General features: G+C 37.8%; 1 protein-coding gene across 1 annotated transcript in view; it reads right to left on the reverse strand.

Moving 5' to 3' along the window:
• LOC124171439 overlaps window positions 1–26,892 on the reverse strand; it is a 78,040-nt gene extending 51,148 nt beyond the window's left edge. The window contains exon 1 of the mRNA XM_046550609.1: window positions 26,614–26,892. Within this exon, the coding sequence (XP_046406565.1) occupies window positions 26,614–26,689 (76 nt within the window). The 5' untranslated portion in view covers window positions 26,690–26,892. The remainder of the gene's footprint in view (window positions 1–26,613) is intronic.
• Window positions 26,893–27,136: the final 244 nt, after the last annotated feature.

Genomic DNA, 27,136 nt, shown 5'->3' on the forward strand with positions numbered 1-27,136 from the left:
TGAAATTACTGAGTCAATGCAATAGGCGTACCTGCTGCGTTACTATTTATGTAATCAAAAACAGATAACAGTATGCAAAAATTAATAAAAATAACGATTAAGACAAAGAATGGATGTATTTTAGAGCACGGCATTTCTATTTTGGCTTACTTTTGTTTAAACAATACGAATCTTACCTCGAATAATAAAAAATGAATGTGAGGTAGATATTTCCCAGAAAAAAGGCATAGTACTTTTCCAACTTACGATACTTTAATTTTACCTACAACATGCTTTATCAACTATATTTGACATTTTAGCGACAAATATTCTTTTATGAAGCTATCATGACTTTGGCTTTATATTATGCAATGGACGGTGACACATAAAGAAAATAGAATATGCCATCCCTTTTTCCTTTGGAAAAATACCATCGTAGTTTTATCTCTGGTAAAACGCAGGCTTCAAGCATGTGGCATGAAATTCACCTGTCTAAAATTATCCAGTCCATTCTTTACTGAATAGTCTCCGACTGCTCACGAATTTTACGCGTAATATCATTTCCGTTATATTGTTCCGCAGAGAGTGTTTTGAAAAGATTACTCACTGAGATGCATTTTGTGCCCCAGTTCGGTCAGCAAATGCTACGCCGCTCTCTGCTGTCTCAGTCGCCCTTTATGGCTATATCATGTAGCATGTGTAATTTAGTTGGCCGCTGGAACTAATTACAGTTTTATTAGAGTGATAACAAGCCATCCTAAACCCTAATTGAGATACATTAAAGTAGATTAAGTCCACTTCATTTCGGTTCCAGTGAACACATAATTAACCCTACTATAAGGTAATAATTACTATTACTAGAGAAGAATAAGCAACTTTTTTTCCTAAAAGTAACTTAAAACGGAAAAATTGATGACTTGAGCATCGTAGTAAATACCAGAGCAGAAAATAAACATCTAACTGTGCCAAGAGAGAGATTCATAACATTCGCATTAGCATTGATAACTCACATGAGTGATATTTTAGTCAATAACTTCCGCCGATTGAAAATTATATTACTAATCTGTAGATATATGTATGAACAATTGTGTATATAGAGTGAAAAATGTTTTTCCGAGAGAAAAATGAAAATAACAGAAAAAATGAAGGATAATCCCAAAAAACTGTTAACCATGAAAATTTAGAAGCAAAAATTTCTAACGATCAGCACACACTAATTATAATGCCGCCAAGATGAATCAATTCCATGTTCATGAAGCCGGATTTGCCTGACTTCAATGATTTAACAGTTTGAGAGAGGTCTTAAAGCATTTCCTTATGCCACAAGTAGCGCCTGCTTTTCTTTAAGATGCCTGCATTCATGCGCGTCAGTTGTGCAAAGCAGCCTACCCGTTAGGATACATCCGGTAAAGACGTTAGGCCTCGGAATTCCAATCCACTTCGGGGTATAATAGGCGTACTTGAATTTCCCCAGTTTCCGGAAGTGACATCACGTTTATCGACTCCGAACTTCAAGACCACTGATCACTGGCTGGTTCTCATGGCTACTTTATATCATCACTTGGAGACAAAACCAGAGAAATATACGACGACAGCTGAAATACTGCGAGACTCTTTCTATGTGGGCAACTGCCTCGTTTCCCTCCCCTCACTACAAGAAGCAAAGACGTTCAGCTATGAAGAAGCTGTTTGAGTCATGGCTAATGCAGGGATGGAATTACGTCAATGGGCCTTCACAAGAAGAGATGAAACTTCAGCTGATCAAGTCACAGGAGGAGTTCAGATTCATTTCAAAACGTCACATGCTCTCCATTGTCGCATAAGTGTTTGATCCAGTTGGATTCACCGTACTAGCTCTACCTCTGCCCAAGCTACTAGTCCAGAAGTCGTGGGAGGAAAAGGTTGGCTGGGATGAGAAATATTGGGTACCCAGTGATAGGAAGACTGTCACTGCAATCAATCACCAATGTCCGGCTTGTAGGAGGCACGAAGCAAAAGCGTTTGAGGTTGAGACGGCAACACTCCCAGTTGGTCGTGTGTAAGACAATGAAGTATTTCAGACAACGGGAGTAGATCTGGCTAGTCCACTTATCATTCGAGAAGGACAGAAGGTTTGGATGGTGATCTACACTTGTGCGGTCTATAGATGTGTGTCACTGGATGTCATAATGGGATTATCAACCGAGACATTTCTCAACTCTCTGGAACGTTTCGTGGCCAACTACGAAAGACCGAATACTGTCTACAGCGACAACGGCACTGACTTCATAGGTGCAAAGAACTTGTTCGACAAACTGGGTTGGGAGGAGATCACAAAAATAAGTCCCGTCAAGAAATTGCTGTGGATACTAAACTGTGAAGCAGCACCATGGTGGGGTGGATTCTAGGAACGACTCATTTGGAGTGTCAAGGGCCTCATGAAGAGGATGATCGGCAAGAGCAAGTTGTCATTTGATGAGTCCCGCACCTGTATCGCAAGCGTGGCTGCCACTATCAATGATCGTCCACTTACAACCATTACCGAAGATGGAAATGATCTCGTGTCTCAATCTCCATCCATGTTTTTCCCAGAAGGAAATTTTGCGAAAGGACTGGCCGAGCTACTGACAAATGCAGGATATTCAAACTCACCTGAATGATCGCTTTCGAAAAGAGTACCTGTCCCTTCTCATCCAGAAGAAGAAGAAAGCTAACATTCGACCCGCGGCTGTGGGAAATGTGGTACTCGTTGGATGTGACAACAAGAAGAGTTTCGAGTGGCCCCTTGGGAAAATTGAGGAGCTCTACAGTGGAAAAGATGGAATCGTGAGGTATGAAAAAAATCAAGTTTATACCGGTAAGAGGATTACCTACATCAATCAACCCTTACAAAGGCTATACCCAGTGGAGATTTCTCAACAAGATGGTGCAGCAATGTCGACGACAAAATCTATATTAGAAGAGACCTCGTCGATTTCAATGGAAAAGCCTGTCAAAAAGGCTGAGAAAAAAGAGGAGTTCATCATCACACGTGGTGGAAGAAAAGTGAAAAAGCCGAGTCACTACTCTTCCTGGTTCGGAGGAATCATCACATGAACTTCTTAATCAAATATTTAATTCAGTTAAGCTATTCTTTTGCCTGGATGATTCCAAACTAATTGTAAATAAGGTTAGGAATTAGTGGGAGGATGAAGAATCACTTGAAATTAAAATACTACCCTCATTAGTTAAGTGTCATCTTATCTTATTATTAAGTCTTGCATATTACTTGAAGTTATTAAAGTTCAAGAACTTGTTATTGTCGTTGTTATGCAATGTCAAGGAGATAATATTTGTTTACTTAATCTCGCTTATAATAAAAAAAAATTGAATGTTAGCACTCTGGACTCTGAATCAATCGGTTGATACCATAAATCCTTCTGTCGGGTAGGTAGAGTGGATTTTACAGGTACAACGAATGATGCTTAACATAACGCGTATACCTTCAAAATTATCTACTAATAAATTATGCAGACTCTAACATAAATTAGCTTAGCAGGAAGAAGGTACCATGAATCAAAGAGATTTTGAAAAGAAGAAATTTGGATGCCCGAAAACCATACGGTTGAGGAGAAAAAGAAGAAGAAATATGATTCAATGCCGACTAGATTCCGAGTAGCATCATCCGCAGGGAAACTACAAAAGGATTTTATCAATAATGAATTGAACCATAAAATCCCTAGTTTCGGCAAGGTAAATGACGAATAACTGAACGACTTTATGCCAAATTGAGATCGTTAAAACAATAATAGTGTCATGTTGTTATATTAAAGTATGGGAACTTATTTCACTTTCACGGTTTTACGCAATTTGATTGAAAGTTTTCGATTAGGTGATCAAAATTATGAAAATAGCTAAATCTCTTCTTCCAGGGTACTATGGAGGTGAAACGTTCAGTATACTCATCAAACCTCCATAGCCCATTTGTCGTCAATTATATCATTCGTGTCAACTGCTCTCTGCAAAAAGATTCCAGAGCTACAGCATAATAGCGCGCGCGTTTGTAGAGAAAGAAATCATGTGTTTATATAAGATGTTCAGATGTATTTTTTATTCAAATTTTAATCCTTTAGATCTCATTTCGTTAATCATTAAAATGTAAAACTTAAAGCTCAAGTATATCTGAAAGGTCAAGACAAATATAAATGAATTGAGGAATCCTCAAAGAATTCCCAAAATTTCCACGAGAAAATTACACAGACGTTCGTCTTGAAACTTACTCAAGTCCTGCAACGGGGACGAAGGTAGGGAAAGGAAAAACATTCTACTAGAAGACTTCAGATTATCATGAAATTTTTTCCTTCGCTCTTTTACTCTGAACGGCAGGCCTAAGAGTAGCCGTAAGTGGAAAGAACAGACTTGATGCTCCGTCAAAACCCTCTCTACGCCCAAGAGAAAATCTCATTTCCTCATTGTACCCATACTCACTGCTCAAGGCTCGCTGAGTATGATAAATAACTATATTTCACAGAATTTGGGACCGTACTCAGAGTGTCATAGGCACTTAGCTGATTCGAAAAATTATAATATAAGTATATTCCATACTTAAGGAAGTGAACCTTTTTCAGGTGAAGAATTCTACGAATCCACGCTATCGACTTCCCGAATCATCACCTACGACGACGCAAATCACTGGCGACACTACGAAAACAGAAATAACTTTACCATAATACGGAAAGGATGATTTCTTAATTTTTAAATCAATATTGATACATTAAGCTTTGATACAAAAGCTAACTGAAATAACTTGCATTTAGTTATCTACGAGTTTTTATCTTAAATTTAATATTCTTTAGTTAGAAGCTAGTTGTGCATGCGTTTATTTTACCGGACACGTACACATAAAACTGCACGTTTTAAACACAACAAAGTAATTGAATATTACTTATTTAATTGATAATCCAAGGGGTCTATCGAAGATCACCAGGAACTTCTTACGAAAGATTAAACACCCAATTCACAAATCCAAGCAACGCGAAAACAGGTTATGATGAAGGAAACAAATATAAATATACAGAATAGATTGAAGAATATTTAAAAGAAATCAAAACCAAAGCATAAGTATTAACTTTTTTTACGTAAAATCCCAATTCTAAAATACATTTGCAACTTCAAAGCTGTAGTAAATAATGTATTATGGAACATACGAAAGATGAATAAGAACTTATTGACAATTCAATTTTGTTGCTTAGCAAAGGACGCACTTCCTATTTTTGAATGAACATTATATACATTTTAGCTAAAAATATTCCCACCGCACGAACCCAACGGAAACCTGATCGCTAGAGTAAAACTGTGCAATCCCGATTAGCTGGGGATGAAGTTTATTAGTTAACGAGTGTCACGGAACATTAATTCCTGAGTCCAACGCAACGTGCATTCTGGCATTATAATTGAATTTATCCGTAATTTGAAAATTTCCTGTACATCATTTTCATGCTAATCTGTTCGTTCAAAGAAGAACGCGGAGGCTTGGGCGATTGATTTGGTTCCACGGTGACGAATGAGGTCAGGCGAGTCGTCATGTCCCGCTGAGCAGCTGGCCTCGAAAGAGCGAGCCACATCGAAAACGAAGGATCCCACTGGGAGTCTTTCCTCACATCGTTGTAACCGTAGTGGCAACATCAACAGAGCATTTCCTCAGGAATAATAAGCAATAATCGAAGATTGACAGCTGTACAGTGCCATCCCTCCTTATCCAAAGATATGCATAAATGTAATGGTAATGCGAAAAGTTTCAAGGTACAGAGGAATTATCACAGCGCCCAAGCATGAATTCCAATAATTTCCTCGAGAAAATACATCAATTGTAAACCAAAAAAAGTGCCATCCCTCCTTATCCAAAGATATACATAAATGTAATGGTAATGCGAAAAGTTTCAAGGTACAGAGGAATTATCACAGCATGAATTTCAATAATTTCCCCGAGAAAATACATCAATTGTAAACCAAAAAAAAGAGACATAGAGAATAGAACGAAAAATATTAATGATAAATCAATACCAAAGCATAAGAACACATTAATTTAAGGTGATCAAGCAAGCTACTTCAGCCGAACAACCTATAAAAAAACAAGTATTTTTCACTCACTCTACTACGGTGTAATTTTTCGGGTTTAGGTTTTGGAATCCATTTCATTTTCGGCATTTCGTCTTTATTTTTCCACTCATTTTTTTATAAAAAAACTGTTAGGAATTGGGGATCGATTTTACCTTAACATTACTAGAATATAGGTACATACAACGAGCAAGCAGGTATATTGTGCATATTAAAGTTTAATTCCAAGACTAACAATGCAAAGACATAAAGAGTTCAAAATTTTGCAAACCAATTAACTCGGAAGTTTTATTTCCTCGTTTATCATTGAATTGCAAATTACTATTGAGGAAGTGTGTAAGAAGGAAAACATTTCTTCCGAACGGAGAAGGAAAAAGCACTAAAATTGCGAATTTTTTTCTATGATGGGTTATGTAGAAATATTTAAATAAAATGATTCGAATATTTATCTTCTTTTTAGTCCAAAAATCAAATCTCCATTTCATTCTTTCATATATTAATGAGTGAAAAGATGCCCTTTATAAATGCATCACTACTTTTGAGACCAACATATAAAAAAAAATTCTGTATGAGCTCAAAGGAAAGAGAAAAATTCTGGGATTACAATTTGTCCTCCGTATCATGGTTATGACGAATTTCTTCTGAAAATTTCACACCTATGTCTCGATTATAAATGTCCACTAGTTAATGAAAATGGAGGAGAGAGTCCGTTTGGCAAATTTATACGCAGTTTAAATGCGACACAACTGATTACATTCGTTGGTACTCTTATCAAATGATTTGACTCCTATTACAAAACGCATTCTTTGTACTTACGATATGGGTTGGACCTTCCTAAATTCCTGAAAGCGGTATTTATTTTTTATATATCATAAGTTTTCTGCGCTAATATGGTCTAGTGCCGCTCATTTGATGAATGGAAGCACTTGGCATACTTACCAGTGAAAGGGAAAACGTGTCTCGAGCATGATGAAGCAGGATAATAGGTTATTCCTACGGCATGATGCAACAGCAGTGCACTAGATACTCTATAAATCACTCGCATGGCAAAGCTGTGACTTTGAATAGAATTTATGAACAATGATGCATTGTTTGAATCTGTTACTGTGGCACAGAAAAGTTTTCATACTCAATGAGCCAGCTTCCGAAGCACCTCCTACATGAAAAGACAGTATATTGTTCCTTTTGACTTTTTTAAATTACGAAAAACAACATGAATTTATGCAAAGTTACATTTTATAATAATGCTGATTTAACTGCAACTTCGCCACGGAAAATAATAACGACAGCAAATCATCTTAAGGGAAAATTACTCATACTAAGGATTACCAAGGAAATATATTTCGTGAAAAATGCGATAGAGGACTTCCCCAGTGGGGTGGGAAGTGTAATTGGAGGGATGGGAAGCGACAGCGCTTGTAAGCGTACACGTTGAGTGGAGGGCGCGGCGCGCGTCTTTTGTGCGCAGCATGCTATGCGGCCGGAGTCACATTGTTCGTCTCGCCATGAGGTGAATGACAGGCAAGTGCCGAAAAAAGTCGAAGAGCACGCGAAGCCACGCATTGAAGTTATACGGACGGAAAGGGAATCGTCACATGGCTACTAAAAGTTTATTTATCAAATTCAAATTTATCAAGCATTTGTTCTCGTAGGCTGTCTGTCCTCTTCAGTACGTGCCCATAAAAGAACCAATAAACGTAGCGCCAAGTCGAAAAATACAAAATAAATCTGTATAATTAATTAATCTGAAAGTATTAACTGTTTAAGAATTGTTCTGGCCCAGTAATACTGTCGATAGATAATCTCTTCTTGCACCTTTCGTTTACTCCATATATACTAGGAACTAAAACAATTATAACAAAGTGCATCAGCGGTTCTAAAAGAGTCAATAATCCATAAAATGCACCGAAATATTTGGAAATACTAATAAAGCACCGTTGACGCTTGAATTTTAGGTAGACTCAATTTAGGCTCGAGAAAAAGCAAAAATATCTTGGACCCAAATGAATGACTCTTAAATATGATTTCTTCCTTGAGCTCCGTTCTCTCCTCATTCCTTTCATAAAGCCCAATTCCATTCCTTACACTGCTCCGCTCACCAAAAATCGTGAACGTTTCGTAGGTCTCCATTATACCGTCATGGAATATGAACGACACGCTAGTTGAACGCTAGTTGACATTCCGAATGTGAGCCGATGGCAAGCCGCAACAGAATTCCTTTGCATTACACGCCACGAAAGCCTCAAATTATCTTCCCCAGATACTTATCTTCCCTCGCCACTTGATTGCCGCACGAACCCCAACTCCTAATCATCTCTTGCTTAAGTGTCCTCTCTTCTCCAAGTAATCGAAGTAATTTTCGTCCATTTTGCTCTCCGCATGGCATGCATTCCTCATCCTACTTCACGTTCAAATCCGATACGCTGGAGACCATTCTCACACATTTTATACAGGCTCTAAGTTTACGCATTACCGATGTATGCACTTAATAATCCGTTTTTGCGTGAATATTTTCTTTAAATACTTACAACAGACGCCCATCAGCTCTCTGCTGAAGGAAAAAACCTGATTTCCTGACGCAATAGGGTGGTTTCCTTTTATTTTTTTATTGCCTAAATCGAAAGATTATTACTCCTGGAGTGCGCATTTACCGCTTTTAGATTTTTAAATGACGATATCTATTTTTCGCGATTAAATGAAAAGTGAAAATTTTCAAGCGCGCGAAAACGCGACGGCTAAGTATGAATGCTGGGAAAAGCCCGTGTGACGTCAGTCTGGTTCCCGCTGCCGCATTGTGAGGTGACCTTGGGGCAAGGATGTGTGCGCCGCTGCGATGAAGGCTGGTAGCAGAGTACCCTGCTAGCACGTAGCGCTTGGCTTAAATAAGGATAATTATTACCCTATCAAACGAAGGAAACTTTCCTACCATAGGCAGTTTTAATAGGTGATTATTAAGAGATGTTTCCCTGAAGTCTGTGCCTCATGCATGCATTGGTAATCTCAGACGATGTAAAACTCCTATCTACTCGTATAGAAACTAGGTCCCTGTGACGTCACGTGGAGAGGCATCGCATGGGCGCCAATCTGGCCTTTTTCAAATGCAGTTAAAATTGACCATTGTCATTCGTCTAAACTGGGATTTCTAAAACCAAATAATTTGTATATTATGAATACACTAATGATGGGTAACGAATCGCTATCAATGCCTTTCGTTTTCTTTGACGAAGGAAACTACCCCATTATTTGTTCAAGGTCCCCAAGCTGCACCCATTCTCCGACAATGAACGTAGTTACATGGTTATTGTGATCAACTTTCATCAGTTTCCACCACCTAAATTTTATATCACTTCATATTTTGGTCCAGAAAGAACTCATGATTTAAGCGCTGTCACCGTTTATCATAGGCTCAGAAATTTTGTATCGCGATTTTGAATGTCGTCACCAAACGTTTTGTCATCTGCGTGTCTTATAATGCCCGTTATTTACCAACACATCAAATTTACCTCTAACCATGTAAGCGTTAAATTTTCAATGCACCAGTTACAGTGCAGCAGTAAAAACAAAGTCTTTGCAAGCTCCGAATTAAACTTTCTAATTGTAAGTGTTAAGTATAAACTACCAGGGCGTATTGAAAAGTAAGCTCTCCAACGACACCATTTCCGAACACGAGTCGCTACGCAAAATTTGACAAGAGCATTGCATCTCTTCACCAAAGTGTACAACCACCCACGCGGCATGGTCACTGTAGTTTAGGATGGAGCTGCCACTTAGCTCGACCGTCAGCTATGAACTACACTCAGCCATTCGATTTTTGAATGCAAAAGATTTTTCCGATAGAAATTCATCACCAGTGAGTGGAAGTAAACGGTGAGAAATTTATGGACTTCAAAAAAATGCTGATGTGGTGCCGGGGGTTTTCTGATGGACGGAGGAACATCCATGATGAGCAGCGGTCGGGTAGGCCGTTTCATTTGTTTTTTTTTTTGTTTGGTAGGCCGATTTTTCAATGAGACTGGAATCAAAGTCTGCCCAAATTGACGAAATGGTGCGCTGTAACCGGAGAATAACTCTTTATGAGATAAAGGAAGGTCTTAATGAAGGCTGTGGCTACTTCTCGGTGCAGAATATTTAGTCAGAGGTCCTCGGTTACAAGTAAGTGTCCGCCAGGTGGGTCCCAAAGGAGCGTGTTTGCAGCTTTGTTTTACTTAAATTGTGCGAAACATGATTATGCAAAAAATTTACCATTACGTAGAATGTTTAAGACATATAATAAATATTGTAATGACCTTAATTTGTTTCAACAAAGAAATGAGTGTTGTAAGGCTCTCATATTGTTAATGAACTATGGCGATTAAATTTGATGTGTTATATTCTAAAAATCTGGGATTGTATTTTTGTATTATGTTTATATACTTTCTATCAATTGTGTGTTTCCTGTAATTATGTTGTAGGGAAAACAATAAAAACCAATAAATAAATAAATGAAAATGCGCGTCCACATGTGTCCCATCAAACGACCACTCTATTCAATGAATTTGTTTAGGATATCATAGATCACCCTACGTACAGCCCGGAAATTGCCCACCACTACCACTAAGCGACTACCACTGGTTTCACGCCCTCAAAAAACACCTTGGGGGACAAAAATGCGAGTCAGATTCAGTGTAAGAAGCAGTCGTCAGTTGGCTTCGCGACGCGGCGGGAGAGTGGTACGACACCGGTATTAAAACGCTGGTTAAAGTAACTGATCATCAAGGCAACTATTTAAAAAAAATAGCAAAATGATGTATGATCAACCTTTCCAATGATGTACGCAAAATTGAGAATAAATTGATTTTCCAAGAATAAAATAATATGTGACTGACTTTTCAATACACCCTCGTACTATCAATTAAAATATTCAAAGTTTTCTCCCAGAAAGCCTCATTAAACGCCTTTTCCATGTAAAAAACAGAAAATCACGCTTTATCAAACCTTCCACTAGAATCATCGTTAATTTTATAACATTTTTCGTTATCTTAATTTTTCCTAAACCCAAATTAACACGCAACCTGAGAAATGTTTTTTTTAATCTAACATAACGATTTTTCGCGAACAAAATCAGTAAAAAGAAGTAAATATCGTATTGTCTATTTTTTCCGCAAGTATGGAAATTGTAAAAACATGACATGCATTTACTTCGGAAATACCTAACGGTCAGAGTATTTTGTGTAAGCCTCCAGATTTATGAGCGAATGAGGAAGCATGGCTATCAATATAATAATCAACCAGTGCGCAATTAGATTGCTGGGGGAGATATGAAAATCTGCTTCGTGATCCATGTAGCTGAATATATTTAAGAACAATCTGAAAATGTGCATTTAGAGTTTAGCGGTGCATGATGATATCGCTTTATCATTTTTTCCCACCATTTCTGAAAACTAATGAAATACAAAACAGATCCCTCAGCTTGATAATGGTTTAAGACGCATATGCATTAAATTGCTGAACCAGTACTACCGACCCGGCATGAATAGATGTCTAAAAGAGTTTTTTCACAAGAGAAAAACAAAAATTACCAAATGGCTACTAAAATTCAAACTGTATGAAATGAATTACAACATAATTCGTTTATGTTCATTCCTCATGACCGATGTCCATGCGTAAATAGGACATGGCGGGATATCTGGAATTGCATCAGATTTCATACACGATTGAATAAAAAACCACGCCAGAGACAACAAAAATAAAGCAAACTTAAATATATCCTTAGTTTAGGAAATACTTTTGAATGAATGCAATGCGAAAAATTTCTGAAGATGAATTATTTTTCGCACCTTAATCACGCTTAATTATTATTAAAAGTAATCAATCCTCAATTTTTGGATTACACAACGCTCACATGACCTGATAGCTGTTGGCATCCGGAGCAGCGGCGAAAGAGATCGTGATTGCATCGCTTTACCGACTTTTTTTTTAACTTCGATGCCACAACGCACCACTATTATGAATTCCAAAATATTATACACTCAGAAAACTGAGCTCCACTATTTATTGCAGCCTAAACATTTTATCATCATCATCATAGATCATCAGCCCTAAGATCGTTTCATTCAGCTCTTAATTTTATTATTCAGTCAGCTCAACTTACATGATATATTTTTTTTACCTTTACTCCTGATGCCTTGTCTTTGGCTCCATTAATGGATTTAAACGTCACAAATTATGAGCGAAATGGCTAAAAGTTGTCCTAATGTATTCCCTATTTTTATCCGGGCACAGACACAGTGGTACCCAGATTTAATTGCAGCTACTGAGTAATAATGAAGACTATTAAATTCTCTTGCAAACATAGAGAATTTTGATTTCCATCAGAATTCGAAGCATTCAATTCCAATTAACGTCGCCATAAACATTCAATATATCCAAGAACGCAGTGAATTATCTCACTGCGTTCCATTATTTACACCATGTGTTTGACGATTTCCTCTCCATTATTTTCACTACGCGTAGTCAAAGGGTTTACATTACTTCTCTAGATCCCTCTCCGACGGTAGAAGATTTTTTTACCTCTTTACAAGAAGTTTTCACCCGCATTTTTACCATGTCCCTCGCTCTACACATTAATTCCTTCCCTATTTTTTCGTAGAAAAGTTTTTCTTATTCATGGATTATTACGGCAAATAAGTATTTCAACTTTAGACCACAAAATACGTAGAATTGAATACTAAGGAGATTTATTAAATGACGTTTTAGTGAAAGAAATCCTGACAGGTAAACCATAAAAATATTCTGAAGTATATCTAAGAGTATCATTCATGTTAATTCGACAATGAAAGTGTCTGAATATCTGAATGCTGTCTGAATTCGACAATGTGTCTGAATATTTCAGCGCAAAACTAAATTATCCTACTTTCAACAATTACTCGGCTTACTAAAATTCATATTTAAATATTGACATAATTTCATTTTAGTAAAAACTTAGACAACTACGGATTCAATCCTTGGAAGTGTTTCAAAAGAAAGTCATAATTTACTACCTTTACTACTTTCTGTTTTACGACGGACTCTGTTCAAGATGAAACAAATTTATTTGTTTTTAGAAAGTTAGAAACGATACAAGTGAACGCTGTGACAACAGTTGAGAGCCAATTTCATACGAAAAGTAACTAGTCACCTCGAACTGCTGCCGCCATGAATAAAATGATTTTAAAACCTATGGATTATTTGCTACAGAGCCATGTAATCCATGATGAACCTTTGACTAATGGCTATCAAAGTTAAAAACAGTAACACTCTAATATTGGCCATAACCTAAGATAAATAACTTCTATATTAAATTAATGTATTAAAACGGAGGAAAATTATTTAGGATACCTGATGAAAATATACAGATTTAGTGACTTTTGACTGCAGTCACAGTTTAATACTCATATAGGTTTTAGAGTACTTCCCTTCCCCAATTAAGGCTCACCTTGACTATTATTTCCCATGACGTAAATGAAAGATTCCATTTACATCGCAAGAAAAATCATCAGTAGATATCTAAAGATTTCAATGGAATTAAGCTTTCTGAAACACTCATTGAAGTTATTTTTATTTTCGACGACATACCTTAAGTTACATAAATATAGTGCATTATATAAAATACGAGACCTCCAAGGCATTACCGTTAAGAGGTATGGCATACTACCAGGGCGCCGCAGAAAGTCGACTTCCCTTCCACAACAACGACCATAATGGGCCTTTGCTTAGTATTTTTCCGATATTTATATTGCCATAAAAATACTTGCCGCGTAGTTGAACCATGAAATCACCACTAGGGATCGCGATAAAAATATATCATTCAGAAAGATTTATGGGAGCACGTGGTTTCAAACTTTTCACACCACACGTAGTGACAAAAGCGGGTACAAAAGCACTACATCATTTAAAAAACAACATCAACTTCGCAGCCCAGCAGTCTTACATAAATAAGCTCTTTTAAATGCACTAGTAGTCCCGAACAGCAATACTATAATGATACAATGATTTTAGCTTATTGTTATTCATGAAACCAACGAAAAACTTCCCTCGGAGTTTTATCAAAATTTTAAGTAGTAAATTTGTAATCATGACAATTATTGGCCAAATATTTTGATACTTTATTATTCCGCCCATTGAAGAAAGAGTGATGAAAATATTTTTATGTGTGTAATGTGAATGGAGCCAGGGGCTTTTACAGGTAGAGCGAGTCATAGGAGATATAATCTGTGCGTAATTTAAAAAAATCGATATATCATAATGATAATGATCATATCGATAATGATGCAAGGGCGTTGAAACCGGTGGGGGTGATAAGAAGTAAAATTTGGAAAATACAAATTTTTCTCCAATTGAATGAAAATAGCATCATCAGACTATCCATCATGCAGCCAGGGGCGGATTCAGCATCAAATTTGGGGGGGGGGGTCATGACCTGGGTGCGGAAAGTATGGAATACCCCTCAGGAGAGAGGAGCGCTTTTACAGTTGGGAGTGCTATAGTAAATACAACTAAAAATTCTCTCACGTTTTGAACTTGTAGCCATACATTTGCATATTCTTTCACTCTCTCCCATTACTCTTTCACAAGGATACAAAATCTTTTTACTAATACATTTTTTTTAAATTGGAGGTGGGGGTCACGACCCCTGAAATCCCCCCTTTGAATCCCCCACTGAAGGCAGAAAGCCAATGTATTGATCAAACTATCACAGGAGATTATGAGTGCGATCGAATCAGAATGCCTGCCTTGCCCTTGGTAGTAGAGTTTATTTTGCTCAAACTTCGAACTTGTGGAGAGATGATTAAGCAGTGGTCAACTTTGTTCGGAGGAGAAAGTCGGCCGTGTGTCCTGCAGCGGGCAAACAAGGACACGGGCACGTCCGATAGGCGTTTGGACGACCCGCCCCGTTCTCACGCTCACGCCGCGCCGTCACGCCTCCACCCACGCCAAGTGTGCGACTCTTCTACGGGGCACTCACTAATTGGTCGCTGAATTAATTAACCCGTGACACTTTGCGCTGAATGAAGCCGACACGGCGCAATTCGACGGAGTTCAACTTTTTAAGAGAAGAATAAAAGGGCTTTCTGGATCGGGAATCGACGCGTAAATCAGATGATAAATTTCCTCAATAAAACGACTCGACAGTTTTAAAGACGATGGATATAATGTGAGGAATGGAGAAATTTATTACCTAATTACATTAACGATATCCATTTTCCACAAAGTTATCTCACATACAATTAAATATGGACATTTAGAAATATTTTACACTTTAATACAGTAAGGCATTAACCCTTCAAGACTAAACTTGTGTTGCCATGAATTTTATTAAATTTTTGTAGTTAGTTTCCGTGAATATATTCCCTAGAAAACTTCAATACAGTTTTTTTCAAATTTCCCTGATACATGAAGATTTTACAACTTGCTGTTTCAGAGCAACACTAGGCCGAACTTTAATACATGTTCGCTGTAAATGAGTATTTCATTCAAACTTTGTTCTTTCATGCTGTAAATATGGTTGATTATTCACGACATTAAATAAATTATATTTATAGCTATTATTCCTTAATTAATTACCAAGAAGTTTATTTCTATTAAATATTACGAAATGCAACATTTTTACGTGCATCAAGTGCTTCATTTTCACTGATGCATGAGTAAAATGAAATGAATCAAAGGCATTGAATAATAACATACTGCAAAAGAAACCTAATAAATAATGAGCACAAGTCATTGCAATGAAATCATTTGAAATAAATTACAACGAGGAATTTTGTCGTGCCGTAAAAAACAAAATCAGATCACGTTTCCAACATTTGGCCTGATTCAAGCCGTTTCTGCAAAATTTACCCCTCCCCTTGGAAGAATACTGAGGCCAGTGTACATACATCTTCTACCGCCTTTGTAACAAATACTCTTTTCATAGCTGGCTCTTTTCGCTCCTCGCTGGAATGCCGCTTTCTACATCCCGGCTGATGTTAAAGCAGCCGCACTTGGAATTTCGACAGGGGGTACTTACAAGTCAGCCCTCACTGTTGTTGATGCCTTCGATACAACAGCCACGCATTTACAGTTGCAACATTGATGCATCAGAGTATGATTATAGAGTACTATTTCCTAGATCTTATATCTATTCTATAAAGTTCACCTAGCATGTCAGCCATGTCAACACCTCCCATAGTTGAAGGGAAAAAACCAATTATAAAAATATACTTCGAAATTTTGATACTCCGAAAACTCACTAAAGAGCCATTAAAATTTCACCCAAAAACCTTAATCCTACATCTTCACAGGCTCCCTTCATCGTCGCACAGGAAATCACGGTACTCTGATATGCTACTATCTCTGAGTTCTTCTACGATGTCAGCAATTTCTGCCCCCTTTTCTGGACGTCTGCACTCCCCTATAGCTATACATGATTAAGCATTATGAATATGCCAACAGAACGACCAAGTTATGAAGCAGGATTGCCTCCATGCACCAGACTTACTAATCGTTCCTCGGTGACCCGTTGTTGCTTTCAAGCAATATAAATTTCGGATCAGATTTAAAGCTAATAGATGCCTTTTTATCCGCTTATACCTTTTGGGATAGTTAAGTTCGAGGATTTATTTTAATAATATCTTTCGTAAAACATGATTAAACGATAGTTGATAGAAAAAAATCTTCCTAACTACCATGATGTCAGCGAAATTTTTTAAACGTTCTGCATACCACATTTCGTTCTCCCCCATCAAAGCGAGATTTTCACCAAGTCTCCGTGTGGCGTAGCGGTGAAAATATTACGTCCAAAGATACCGCTTTCAAGAAAAATGAAAGTTTTCTAAATAACATGTATCCCCTATGAATTTCAGGTCCTTGAAATAGATGTTGCTTACACGAAACATTGGGCGCTAACGGGAGAAATGCTATTTCGTACTACAGTATTATACTTTAATGTGAAGAAAAAATATTATGTCCAACTAAAATCAGGTTATCACAAAGTGTCCATTAATTTTGCAACATGAAAATTCCAACGGCCAATTAATTTACCACTTTATACAAGATTTCTTGAGAAAAACTGCGAAATGTAGCATCCAGTGGTGTACATCGACGGAGTCACACGCATTTGCATACAAACTGCAAATAATCGATGCGTGTAAAATTATTCGCTTCAATCGGGATACAAAACCGGATCCCCATCACGGAAAATGATTTTCCCCCTATATTCTCCGTAAAAAATGGTCAGAATTCTCCAGCTACCTATACGCAGGCAAATACACAACTTGGTGCGCTGAGTGACTTTGAAGAGAAGTAATTTTGCTTTAGGATTCTCATCATCTATGGACTATGACAACAAGCAAAGCTCAATCAAATGGTCACTTTAAAAATTCTATTCACTCGTTAAGTCATCCAGCCAAGTAAATATCTTAATCGACATCTTTTAGTAACATATCCCTGGTTTGCCTACAATTAGATGAAGCTCTATTCCTTCTTGGAAGCATAGGAAGTCCTGAAATTTATGATTAATGCATTACGTAAGTCAAGAATGTCTTCTGTAGAATTACAAAGCAGGGCCTGAATTGCTGGCAAAGTAAAAAATCATTTTAAAATATCGGTATATCGCCTTTTAAACTAGACGAGAAAATATGCCAAGCTAACTTATATACCGTTTTGAATTATATATATCCCATGTGCACGACACATTCTTCTAAGATTTTTGCCTTTACGAAGTGCAATGACGGAAGGAAATGATATAGACTGGGAATAATGGAAGGGAGGATAATTTCCACCCGCACCATTTCTACCGATTTATGTCTCTATAGGTTTTCAAATTTTGCCGTTTCTTCAAATTTTGAGCTGGAGTTTTTGCCTCCGTTACAGGAGGCACTATCAAGAGAGTGAGTTGCACGGTCACTCGGCGAGAATTCCTTCCATCTTGTGACGTTTCTCCTCAAGAGTTTTCCCTCCCTGCGTCTTCTCGGGCGATCGCACATTGTTTCTTTCCTTCAACGGGATAAAAATTGAAGACATGTTTCCCAAAACGGCACACGTCTACATGACAGATATTTAGGACGAAAAACATTTAGCATATTATCGAGTTACTATATCAATTACTTCGATTTTTTTCCACGAATGGTGCAATTTACATGGGGGAATACATATGTTCAAGGGGAAAAGTAGAAGTCATATCTTTACTAACTTCGAAAATGTGCAGAGAAAGCGGCCCATTTGTAAACTTTACTGAATTGTCTTGTGCTAGTGCAGAAAGGAATGGTAATGGCGGGTTCCAAAATTATTTATTGATGCAACCGGTTACAATACAGGTATCATCCTTGATACCTTGCATCGAAATTGGTCGCATCAACAAATAATTGTGGAACTTGCCATAGCCTTTTCTTACTTTACTATATTTAAGGGGTTCCATTTCGTTTCTCCTAACTCTAATGGATTTTTGCTGCTTAGGCATTCACAGCATCAATGCCCAACGGCAACGAAATAGCCTCCACCTCAGAGCACTGCTACTGATTCCGAGATCTCTATTACAATTATGCGGTCATTTTGTCCATCCCGAAGGCAAATCAGAATGGGAGGATGACAAGTTTGATATATTTGACGGTTGAGAAGTAGAAAACAAAGCTATGGAACCCGTTAGGATACATTGTGGGGCACGAATAACCCTGAAGTGAAATGCACAAACATCCGAAGATCGAAGGATGGGAAGGCCTTTAATTCACGGTGAATCACCAAAATACTCATTTTACTGACAATTCCTCCTAAAATGGCGGCGTAACCTCGAGTTTAAAATTTCAAGTGGCAGCAGACTTCGAAAACCTACGATAAACAGACGAAAAAAAGTATAACTGCAATAAAATCTCATTAAATACCCCAAATATTAAACAAAAAGCTAAAAGGATGAAAATTAAGCGCTCGATACGATGAATTGAATATTTTACTGGAACTTTTCCACAAGTTGGACGTGATGATGGATTTTAGTGCGTAGTCTCCCCGCCACTGCATGAATTCGAACTTGGATTCGTCCGCTGATTATTCATTGCGCCGACTGATCACCTGATAATTCTGTTCCCTGGCAACTTTTGTGCCAATTATGACAGATGGATAGGATAAAAGTGCAATATGGACAGAGGATTTGCGAGTATATTGCAACGCCATTAGTGATGTATTATCAATTGAAGTCAGTTGCTGGTTTGCTTTTATACGACAATCCTGCCAAGAGAACTCGGCAAGTCAAGAGCCTTTGCACACCGATGTCTTGGCAGAAATAGATGCTATATCGTTCCCATGCACGGCTTATGCTGGGATATTTAGGGCAATGCACAGTTACCAAAGTAACCCCCTCAGCATTCAATTACATACTCGTACAACGATATTTCCCAAAATTAGCATACCTTGCTCAAATTCCACCGAAAATACGCATGAACTTTCGGAGTGCATTTTTACAGATTGAGAATTGTTTGAGATACGTGGAACCTCGCGGTATGCACGTCACTCAAATACTTTTAAAAGATACAACTAAAATCTGATCGTTTTACTCAGTTCAACAGTTATTCCAAAATTTTATCAGGGATATAAATGGAAGGAGTGTCCGTATAATCTCAATCCAACAGGTATTCTGAGATATATTTACGGGCATTCTATCAAGACAAACCTATCGACTCTAACATGTTCACTTCATGATATGCGATGCAATTTCTTCTCATGCGTTGGAAAGGGATTAATATGAAATGCAACTATTGCTACGTAGGAAAAGGATATTTAAAACTTATATTAATGACAAAATATTTAAGAGGGCATGCCATTTCTGAATTGAATTTTTGAGAAAGGGGACAAAATATACTCCAATTAGTACAATGCCATTAATCGGAAAATCATTAGTGCTAACGAGGAGAAACAAAGGACATCGTGGCTTTACTCAGCCACGACGTAGTTAGTGCCTCAGCGCATTCTATAAAAGTTTTGCCACTTTCGTGGGAAGGACTGATATTTTACAAGTTTTTTTCTTTTCTATAGCAAGAATCTGATAAGAGAATGAGAGATAATCTATAGCTTGTTTAAAATTATTTAAGTACAGTGCATCGCCATATCATTGAAGGAGAGTTTATAAATAGCATCTTCTTACCAAATAGTTACATTCTCAAGTTTCGTATTCACTGCGGCTATTTAAGTAATTTCGCAGCAAATCGAAACTTGAATATTCTACTGACCCCAATGCTAAATGTCTAAATTCAAAATGTCTGTTGCACCCTCAATCCAGTGAAATATTTTCATCTACAGCTATATGGTTTAAAAACTGCCTGGGTAGCCCGGAAGTCTATTGAAATTTCCGAATTGCCCCTATACATCCACGGATTTAATAAATAAAAACGTTTGAGTGCTATTTCAGTGCTAACATTTATGTTTGTTTACACTCTGCAACAAGGTTTATAGAAGTATTTGAATTTGTCAAATAAATACGAAACGATACTCATTGTGCATGAAAGATTCTAGATTAAACCTTTCGCATGTATATAACATCGACAATTTTCCTGAATAAGTAACAAAAAATAAACAATTTGAACCGATCCTTCGGAAAAAAATTAAATGAATCAAAGAGCAGTATTCTTCAGAGATCAATGCGTAAAACGCTCAAAATAAAGCACTGTATTCTCGTATTAATATGGTTGTCAATATCGCAGCACATTTTGTAATGACAGTCACGTTATATATTAACTATCATTATCCCTCAAAAACAGTGTCACATACGTAAGTTGTCTTAACTCCAACCTTATTGGAGTTTGTAACATAAAACGCCCGTACTTATGAAAAATTTTATGCAATAGTAAAAGTCTTCCATCATACAAAACAATCCAGAGGTGATTCCGTGAATACACCCCCGATAGCGAATAATGAACATAATTGTAACGGTAAAAAATGTCCAACAAAAAAAAAGCTGCACCATGAACTTTAAAAATACAGTGACTGTTAAGAACAAAATTAAATAATAATATGCTAAAATCTACGCTAACATGATATGTATCGTAATGGTGCAATTCCTGACAAAAGCTGTGAACCTAGGAATACAAATAAATCCCACTGTCGGAAAATTCCTGAAAAATTCAAAATGAAAGCATCAAAAAAGAAAATCGTTTTCATAGTTTAAAAAGTTATCAGCCATGATCGATTTACAGAATTTGAAGGTTAACAGGATTGAAAATTCTCGAATGGAAATTTTACCTTGCATTGCTCAAGACGTGAGTATCCTCTAACATTAGTAATTAGGCGGAAAACTTGGGTACTTTTGAGGAAATTTGACAACTTTGCGCACCCTAGTGCTTTCTTTACCTCTTAGTGAAATCACCATAGAGCGAATGTAAACGATAATATCCCCCCATACTGTCTACACGAAGTCGTTATGTAACTGGCGGTTTCATTACTCCTCATTTACAATACTTTTTTTAAATGAAGTCAAGCTGAACTCGCATTGAATTCACGAAATAACACAATGTTTTTCCGAGGTAATCAAGGTAAGAAAGTTAAAAATATAGGTGGCTCCCCAAAACAAGCGAGTCGGAAGAGGCATGGATATGGACAGTCTTATTAGATATTGCTCAAGAAAAACACAAGGAACTCAAACAACACAGATTCTCCTAAATGTTCGCAGCTTCTCTGCGTCATTTTAGTATAATGAACACAGAAATCAGGAATTCTATGCATATTTCAGCTGCTCATTGTGTCCTGCTAGAGTGTAGCGCTTTAAGGTGCGCAAACATGGACACTTAGGAAGGAGATCGAGAAAAGATTGGAGAGGTTAGAGATATGGGTTTGGAGAAAGATGGTGGTGAAGTGGACGGAGAGGAGGAGGAACGACAAAGTGCTGGATATGGTTGGTGAAGAGAGGCAGCTTCTAGATGCGATACGAAGGAGACAGAAGGTGCAATAGGAATGCGAGCAAATGGATGGAGCGAGTACTTAGCGGGGAGGGGATGCTGAAAACAATGTTAGAGGGTAGACTGTTAGGTAAACGAGAGAGAGGAAAGAAAGGGGAATGGCATTCATAGACATAATGAAAAGAAGTAGGCCTTATTGTTAATTGAAGAGGGAAGTACATGAAGGAGGGGGGATGGCCAGTAAACTTCGCAATGGCTCCATGGAAACCTACCTTCATCGGTAGAATAGTTTAATTATAATTGTGTCCTACGACTTTAAGTTCTACCCAAAGCAGGACAAACCTGAACTCAGTATACCATGAATAATAGAATAAAAGAGAAAAATAACCCGATAAAACTTCGTTATCAAAAATTAAGAACTTTAATCGAATGTACACAAACAGAATAGAGTGATGAAAAAGTAAACGATATAAAAGATGCTGACTCATAATATAAAGCTTTTAAAGCATGATTACAGATTTGTGTACTGAATCGTAAATAAAACAAAGAGCCTATTTGAGAGAAAATGGGTGGAACTGAGAGTAAAAAGCAGTGTAAAAGGCAATATATTATTCCCGATTCAAAGTTTACACTATAAGCTGCAATTTATTTGGATAGATATAAAATATAAAAAATATAAAATTTCGCGGTGTAAACGCCAATAATATCAATTCCAAAATATGAAGCATAGTTGGCTTATTTAGTTAATTTTAAAATGATATGCTTAACAGGAAAACAATACTATCACATTAACTCTCTAGAATACAATTTTGATTGCTTAAAACAGTATATCAATAAGAATTTCAAGTTGTATCACGGGAGTCGTCATGATGAGTACCCGCCAAGGAAAGATATTTTAGGATGAAGACAATGCCTAGATCTCATTTCGCAGCCGAAAATTGCCTAAAAAAGCTAACATCGAAAACATTCAACAACTGAATACAATTTAGATAGTTGGTTCAGGCTTAATCTGCTGGAATTAAAACATGTTAATTAATTGAAATTTCCTGGCAACTGTCCGTGAATACATCATTTTCACATTGGAAACTGTTTCAATACATTTTGTATTATCTTCAGGTTATTCGTCAATTGCGGACAGTCCATGAAATAAGGGTGATTGGAATATGACATCGATACCCACAATAAATGCTGCTTTTTAAGTTTTTTTACTTCTATTTCCAAACATTTTCTCCATTTAGGCTCTATACTATTGTTTTATTTTTGAATTAGTGCAACTTAGTAGAATTATGTTGTAAAATCTAGATATTACGAGCTACATTTTTCATAGCATTCACTTTTTAATCACTCTTTACGTGACAAAACACCCTTTTTTGGTACCACATGGAAGACAAATACCCTCCCATTCAGAGCTTGTACTCCAAGGTTCGTTGGATACGTGACGGTGAAGCAAACCCCAAAATAATTCCACACTCATGACTTTCTTGCCTTCTTGGCAAAGGACAAGAACCTTTCCCTAAAACACCTGACATCAGGATAAATTTTATTTGAGGGTTCGAACTTTTCCCCAGATCCCTTTATGCCGGCCTCGGTGGCGCCGGGGTGAAGTCCCCGACTGCTAACATAGAGGTCGCGGGTTCGAATCCCGCCTAGCTGATTTGAACACCATCCAGGGCATGGATGTATGTGATTTTCAAACAAGTTAATTGTAAGAGAGGACAATCTAGTCCTAAATTCGCTTGAGAAATAAAGACGACATTATTATTATTATTGCTAGGCCTTTCAATAAGGGAGATCGCAGAAGGGGGATTTGCAGATGGGGTTAGAGTGGCGACTGAGAGCAGTGGCAGAGAGTTTTCAGAGAATTGCCGGTCCATTGCTTTATTACGACGGGATAAAAAAGTCATATTATGATTCAGGTAAAAGAGTGGTAGACTAGCTGATAATAATAAAAGTCGTCTATTGGGCAAGATTGGGACTAGAAGTCCTACCTTCCATTTAAACCCTAATACACCGCATGGCTATGATTTGGAAGGCATTGGAATGAGCCTTTGGATGAAGTTATCTTAAATTCTCACGGAGCGAAATTCTTACATTACTTAGAAATGGGGGAGGCATTGGGAAAGACATAGCTTCCTTGCCTAGGTTAGGCACGCCATTGGCTGAGCACTGGACAAACTCTAACCTGTCTGTCAAACCAACGGACCTTAAGGTTTATAACGCGAATAGACGACTATATATCCAGCGTTAGGTAATTAAGTACAGATATTAGAAAAATATTAAACCATTAATCACAAAGTGTCTGTAGTTCATTTACTGTCAAATTATTTCTTGAGGTGGAGAATTTTTAATTTAGCTTTTAGGAAGAACGGATTTTCCTAATTTCATCAAGCGCCTTTATTTAGCTCACCGATTCGCCGGGACTAGCTTTAAAAAATGCAATCAATGGATACCGTTAATTAGCATTCATAAAACGTGACTGAACACATATGCTGCTTATGTCATAATAATATTAAAAATCCATTCTTCAAATTATTTAGCGGATTAGGTTTGTTAAATCCTCTCTAACATTAACTTGTATGGACAGGCATAAACCAAGCCTCGGATGGTGATTAAACGACCCAAGCGGGATATGAGCTGGCGACCTCTCGATTAGCAGGCAAGGACTTTGACCCGCCGCCACCGCAGTCGGCACACAGACAATAGAGGGGCGATTAAGGAACAATGGAACAGTTGTAGCCCGAGTCCTGGACTATTGCTGAATATAAAAATATGATTTAAAGTGAAAAATATGAAATCCTGATACCATTCACCAGCCATTCGATCCTTGCGTCTTGCTGATAACAAATGAAATACTGGGTATGTTGTAAGAAAACATAGAGATCCTTCCAATTTAAAACAAAGTAATGCAAATTATTTCGCTGCGCGGACCACATAGCTGAAATATAATATCCGTGAAACAAAGCGACACATGCAACTATCTAATATTCAATCAGAATAAAAGATCGATACATTTCTCTTCTCCTGTTCTCACCAATTCCCTGCTATGGAAAAGGTGACATGATGCATTATGTTCCCTCCAGTTCATCAGACCGGTTATGCCCCTACTCACAAATGACACTAGAAATGGCTCATTAATTTTTCCATGAGCATTTTTTCACTAACCATCCCATCACTGTGGAAGAATTCATAGAGAGGGAGCGGAACGAAGAAATGTCATATCTTAGGCTGTAATAGTCTCGGAAGTGTAGAAATCACAGTAAATACAAGAATGATGATGGCCTCAATAAAAGAGAATTTTATTCATCACTAAATAACTAACATTTGATGATAATATTCCAACGAATAACGTTTACACAGTAAGCTACAAAGCCCAGGCCCCGAATTTCAACTTACTTATCTACCTGAAATGCGGCTTAAATAGGAGAAATCTGCATTAGCAAAGTCAGGTAAACAACCCTAAAAATTCAAATCAGGCCTTGAAAATTTTTTTTTTTCCGAACTCGTCTCGTAAACAAAAAGTGGTATAAATTATCCAATAAAACTAGGGGAAGATTATGAGAAGACCCAACCCATGCCGCCTATCTTCTAAAAATTACCAATAAATATAATGGAACAGCGGTGACCAAGATCATCACCATTGACAATCCTAAACATACCCGAATGAGAACATTTGCTTGCCTATATCCAAATTCGTATGTTATCAATTTGGTGTCCAAAAGTTGAATCTGACAAATGTAATTTATTCACTTTCATAATTCCGTGACAGTCACCAATTACAGTTTAAAGCACCATAGCCGAAATCACGACGAAAATATATATCATTTGAGATTAACCCTTTGACTGCCAACCGATTTCTTAGGTACTATGCCAAAAGTGCCGAGGCATTTTTCCTGATTTTGCAGTAAGTTAGGGAAAAAAATTAGGTCTCAAAAACAAAGAAAGGTATACGCTCAAAAACTTTAGCAAATCTTAATTATATTTGGTTTCACCATTTTATTATATTATTTGACGAATTTTTGGTAATATGAGTTAATTTTTATAATTTGAATAAAATAGTTAATGTTAAAATAAAATGAATACTGACAATTGTATGATTAGTTAATTATCAGCATCTAAGAGTGACATTGCATGAGGAGAGCGATAGCTGGCACTTTTCGCGAGAGGAGCGCGATAGCCCTCCCCGGCACTCCTAAGGGTTAAGATTTGATTCATTTAGAGGGTGATAGAATTGAGGCGTCTGAATGCCTCAGCGCAATAGCATTCGTGAACAACTCATATGTAAAGACTAAGCTCATTGCGACGCTGAAAATTACTTGTCTTCCCATTACAAATCCTACACTTTGACTTCTCGGATGATATTTGATACTATTTAACTAGCAAAATAAACGAAGTGTCCATCAAGGGCATATTATATCGAACTCGAATTAAATGTCAAACGCTGTCCTCCAACGGAGTGATTCTGGTAATATTATCCATAAGCCACCACTCACAAAATCAGCTGTAAATATCGAAGGCCATTATTTGTGATGCACCAGTTTTTTGTGGAAGCTAAAAAATTACACGCTAACGTCGTCTCACTAGCTTAAAAAATCCCCGAATTTTAACGAAAGTGCACAAGTAGCATGTCGAAGACAATCACTGAAGAACAGAAAACAAGACCTGAAATCAACCGCTGAAGAGGACTCACCGTCCGTCAACATTTTCAGCACAGTCAGGACCGTAATAGCTTGCACCATACTGGACAGGATTCGCGTGCTTCTCATTTTGTGTCACGTGTGTCCTAATCCTTCTGCATGTTACCCTCTACGTGGAGCAACAGGTCCAAAGATCGCGCCCCTCGCGGCCACCACTAATGCGGGAAGACACCACGCACCTCCGGCGAGAACTCAACACAAATCCCGGGGCGAAGGCACACACGGTCGCGCGACAACCGAAGTCCCCGTGGCAGAGTCAGAGGAGAATGCGCCGCCAGTGCAGAGCACGACGCTTGGAGAGTGGCCGTCACACCGGAAGTGGCGGCCTCCGATAGGAGTGGGGGCCCACCCCACGTCCCCCAAAATCACACGCTCTGCCTGACACCCCCGGCCGACCATCCATGCTGCATGTCGGAGGGTGGGGTGGGCCCGAGGATCGCTTTATTTTTGCCCAGCAGCCGATGAGACGCGGGAGGCCGCGCTCTGGGGCGAGGAGTGCGTTACCGGAAGTGCGAA

This window comes from Ischnura elegans, chromosome X (assembly GCF_921293095.1).
Source record: "Ischnura elegans chromosome X, ioIscEleg1.1, whole genome shotgun sequence".
NCBI classification, from domain to species: Eukaryota; Metazoa; Arthropoda; class Insecta; order Odonata; family Coenagrionidae; genus Ischnura; species Ischnura elegans.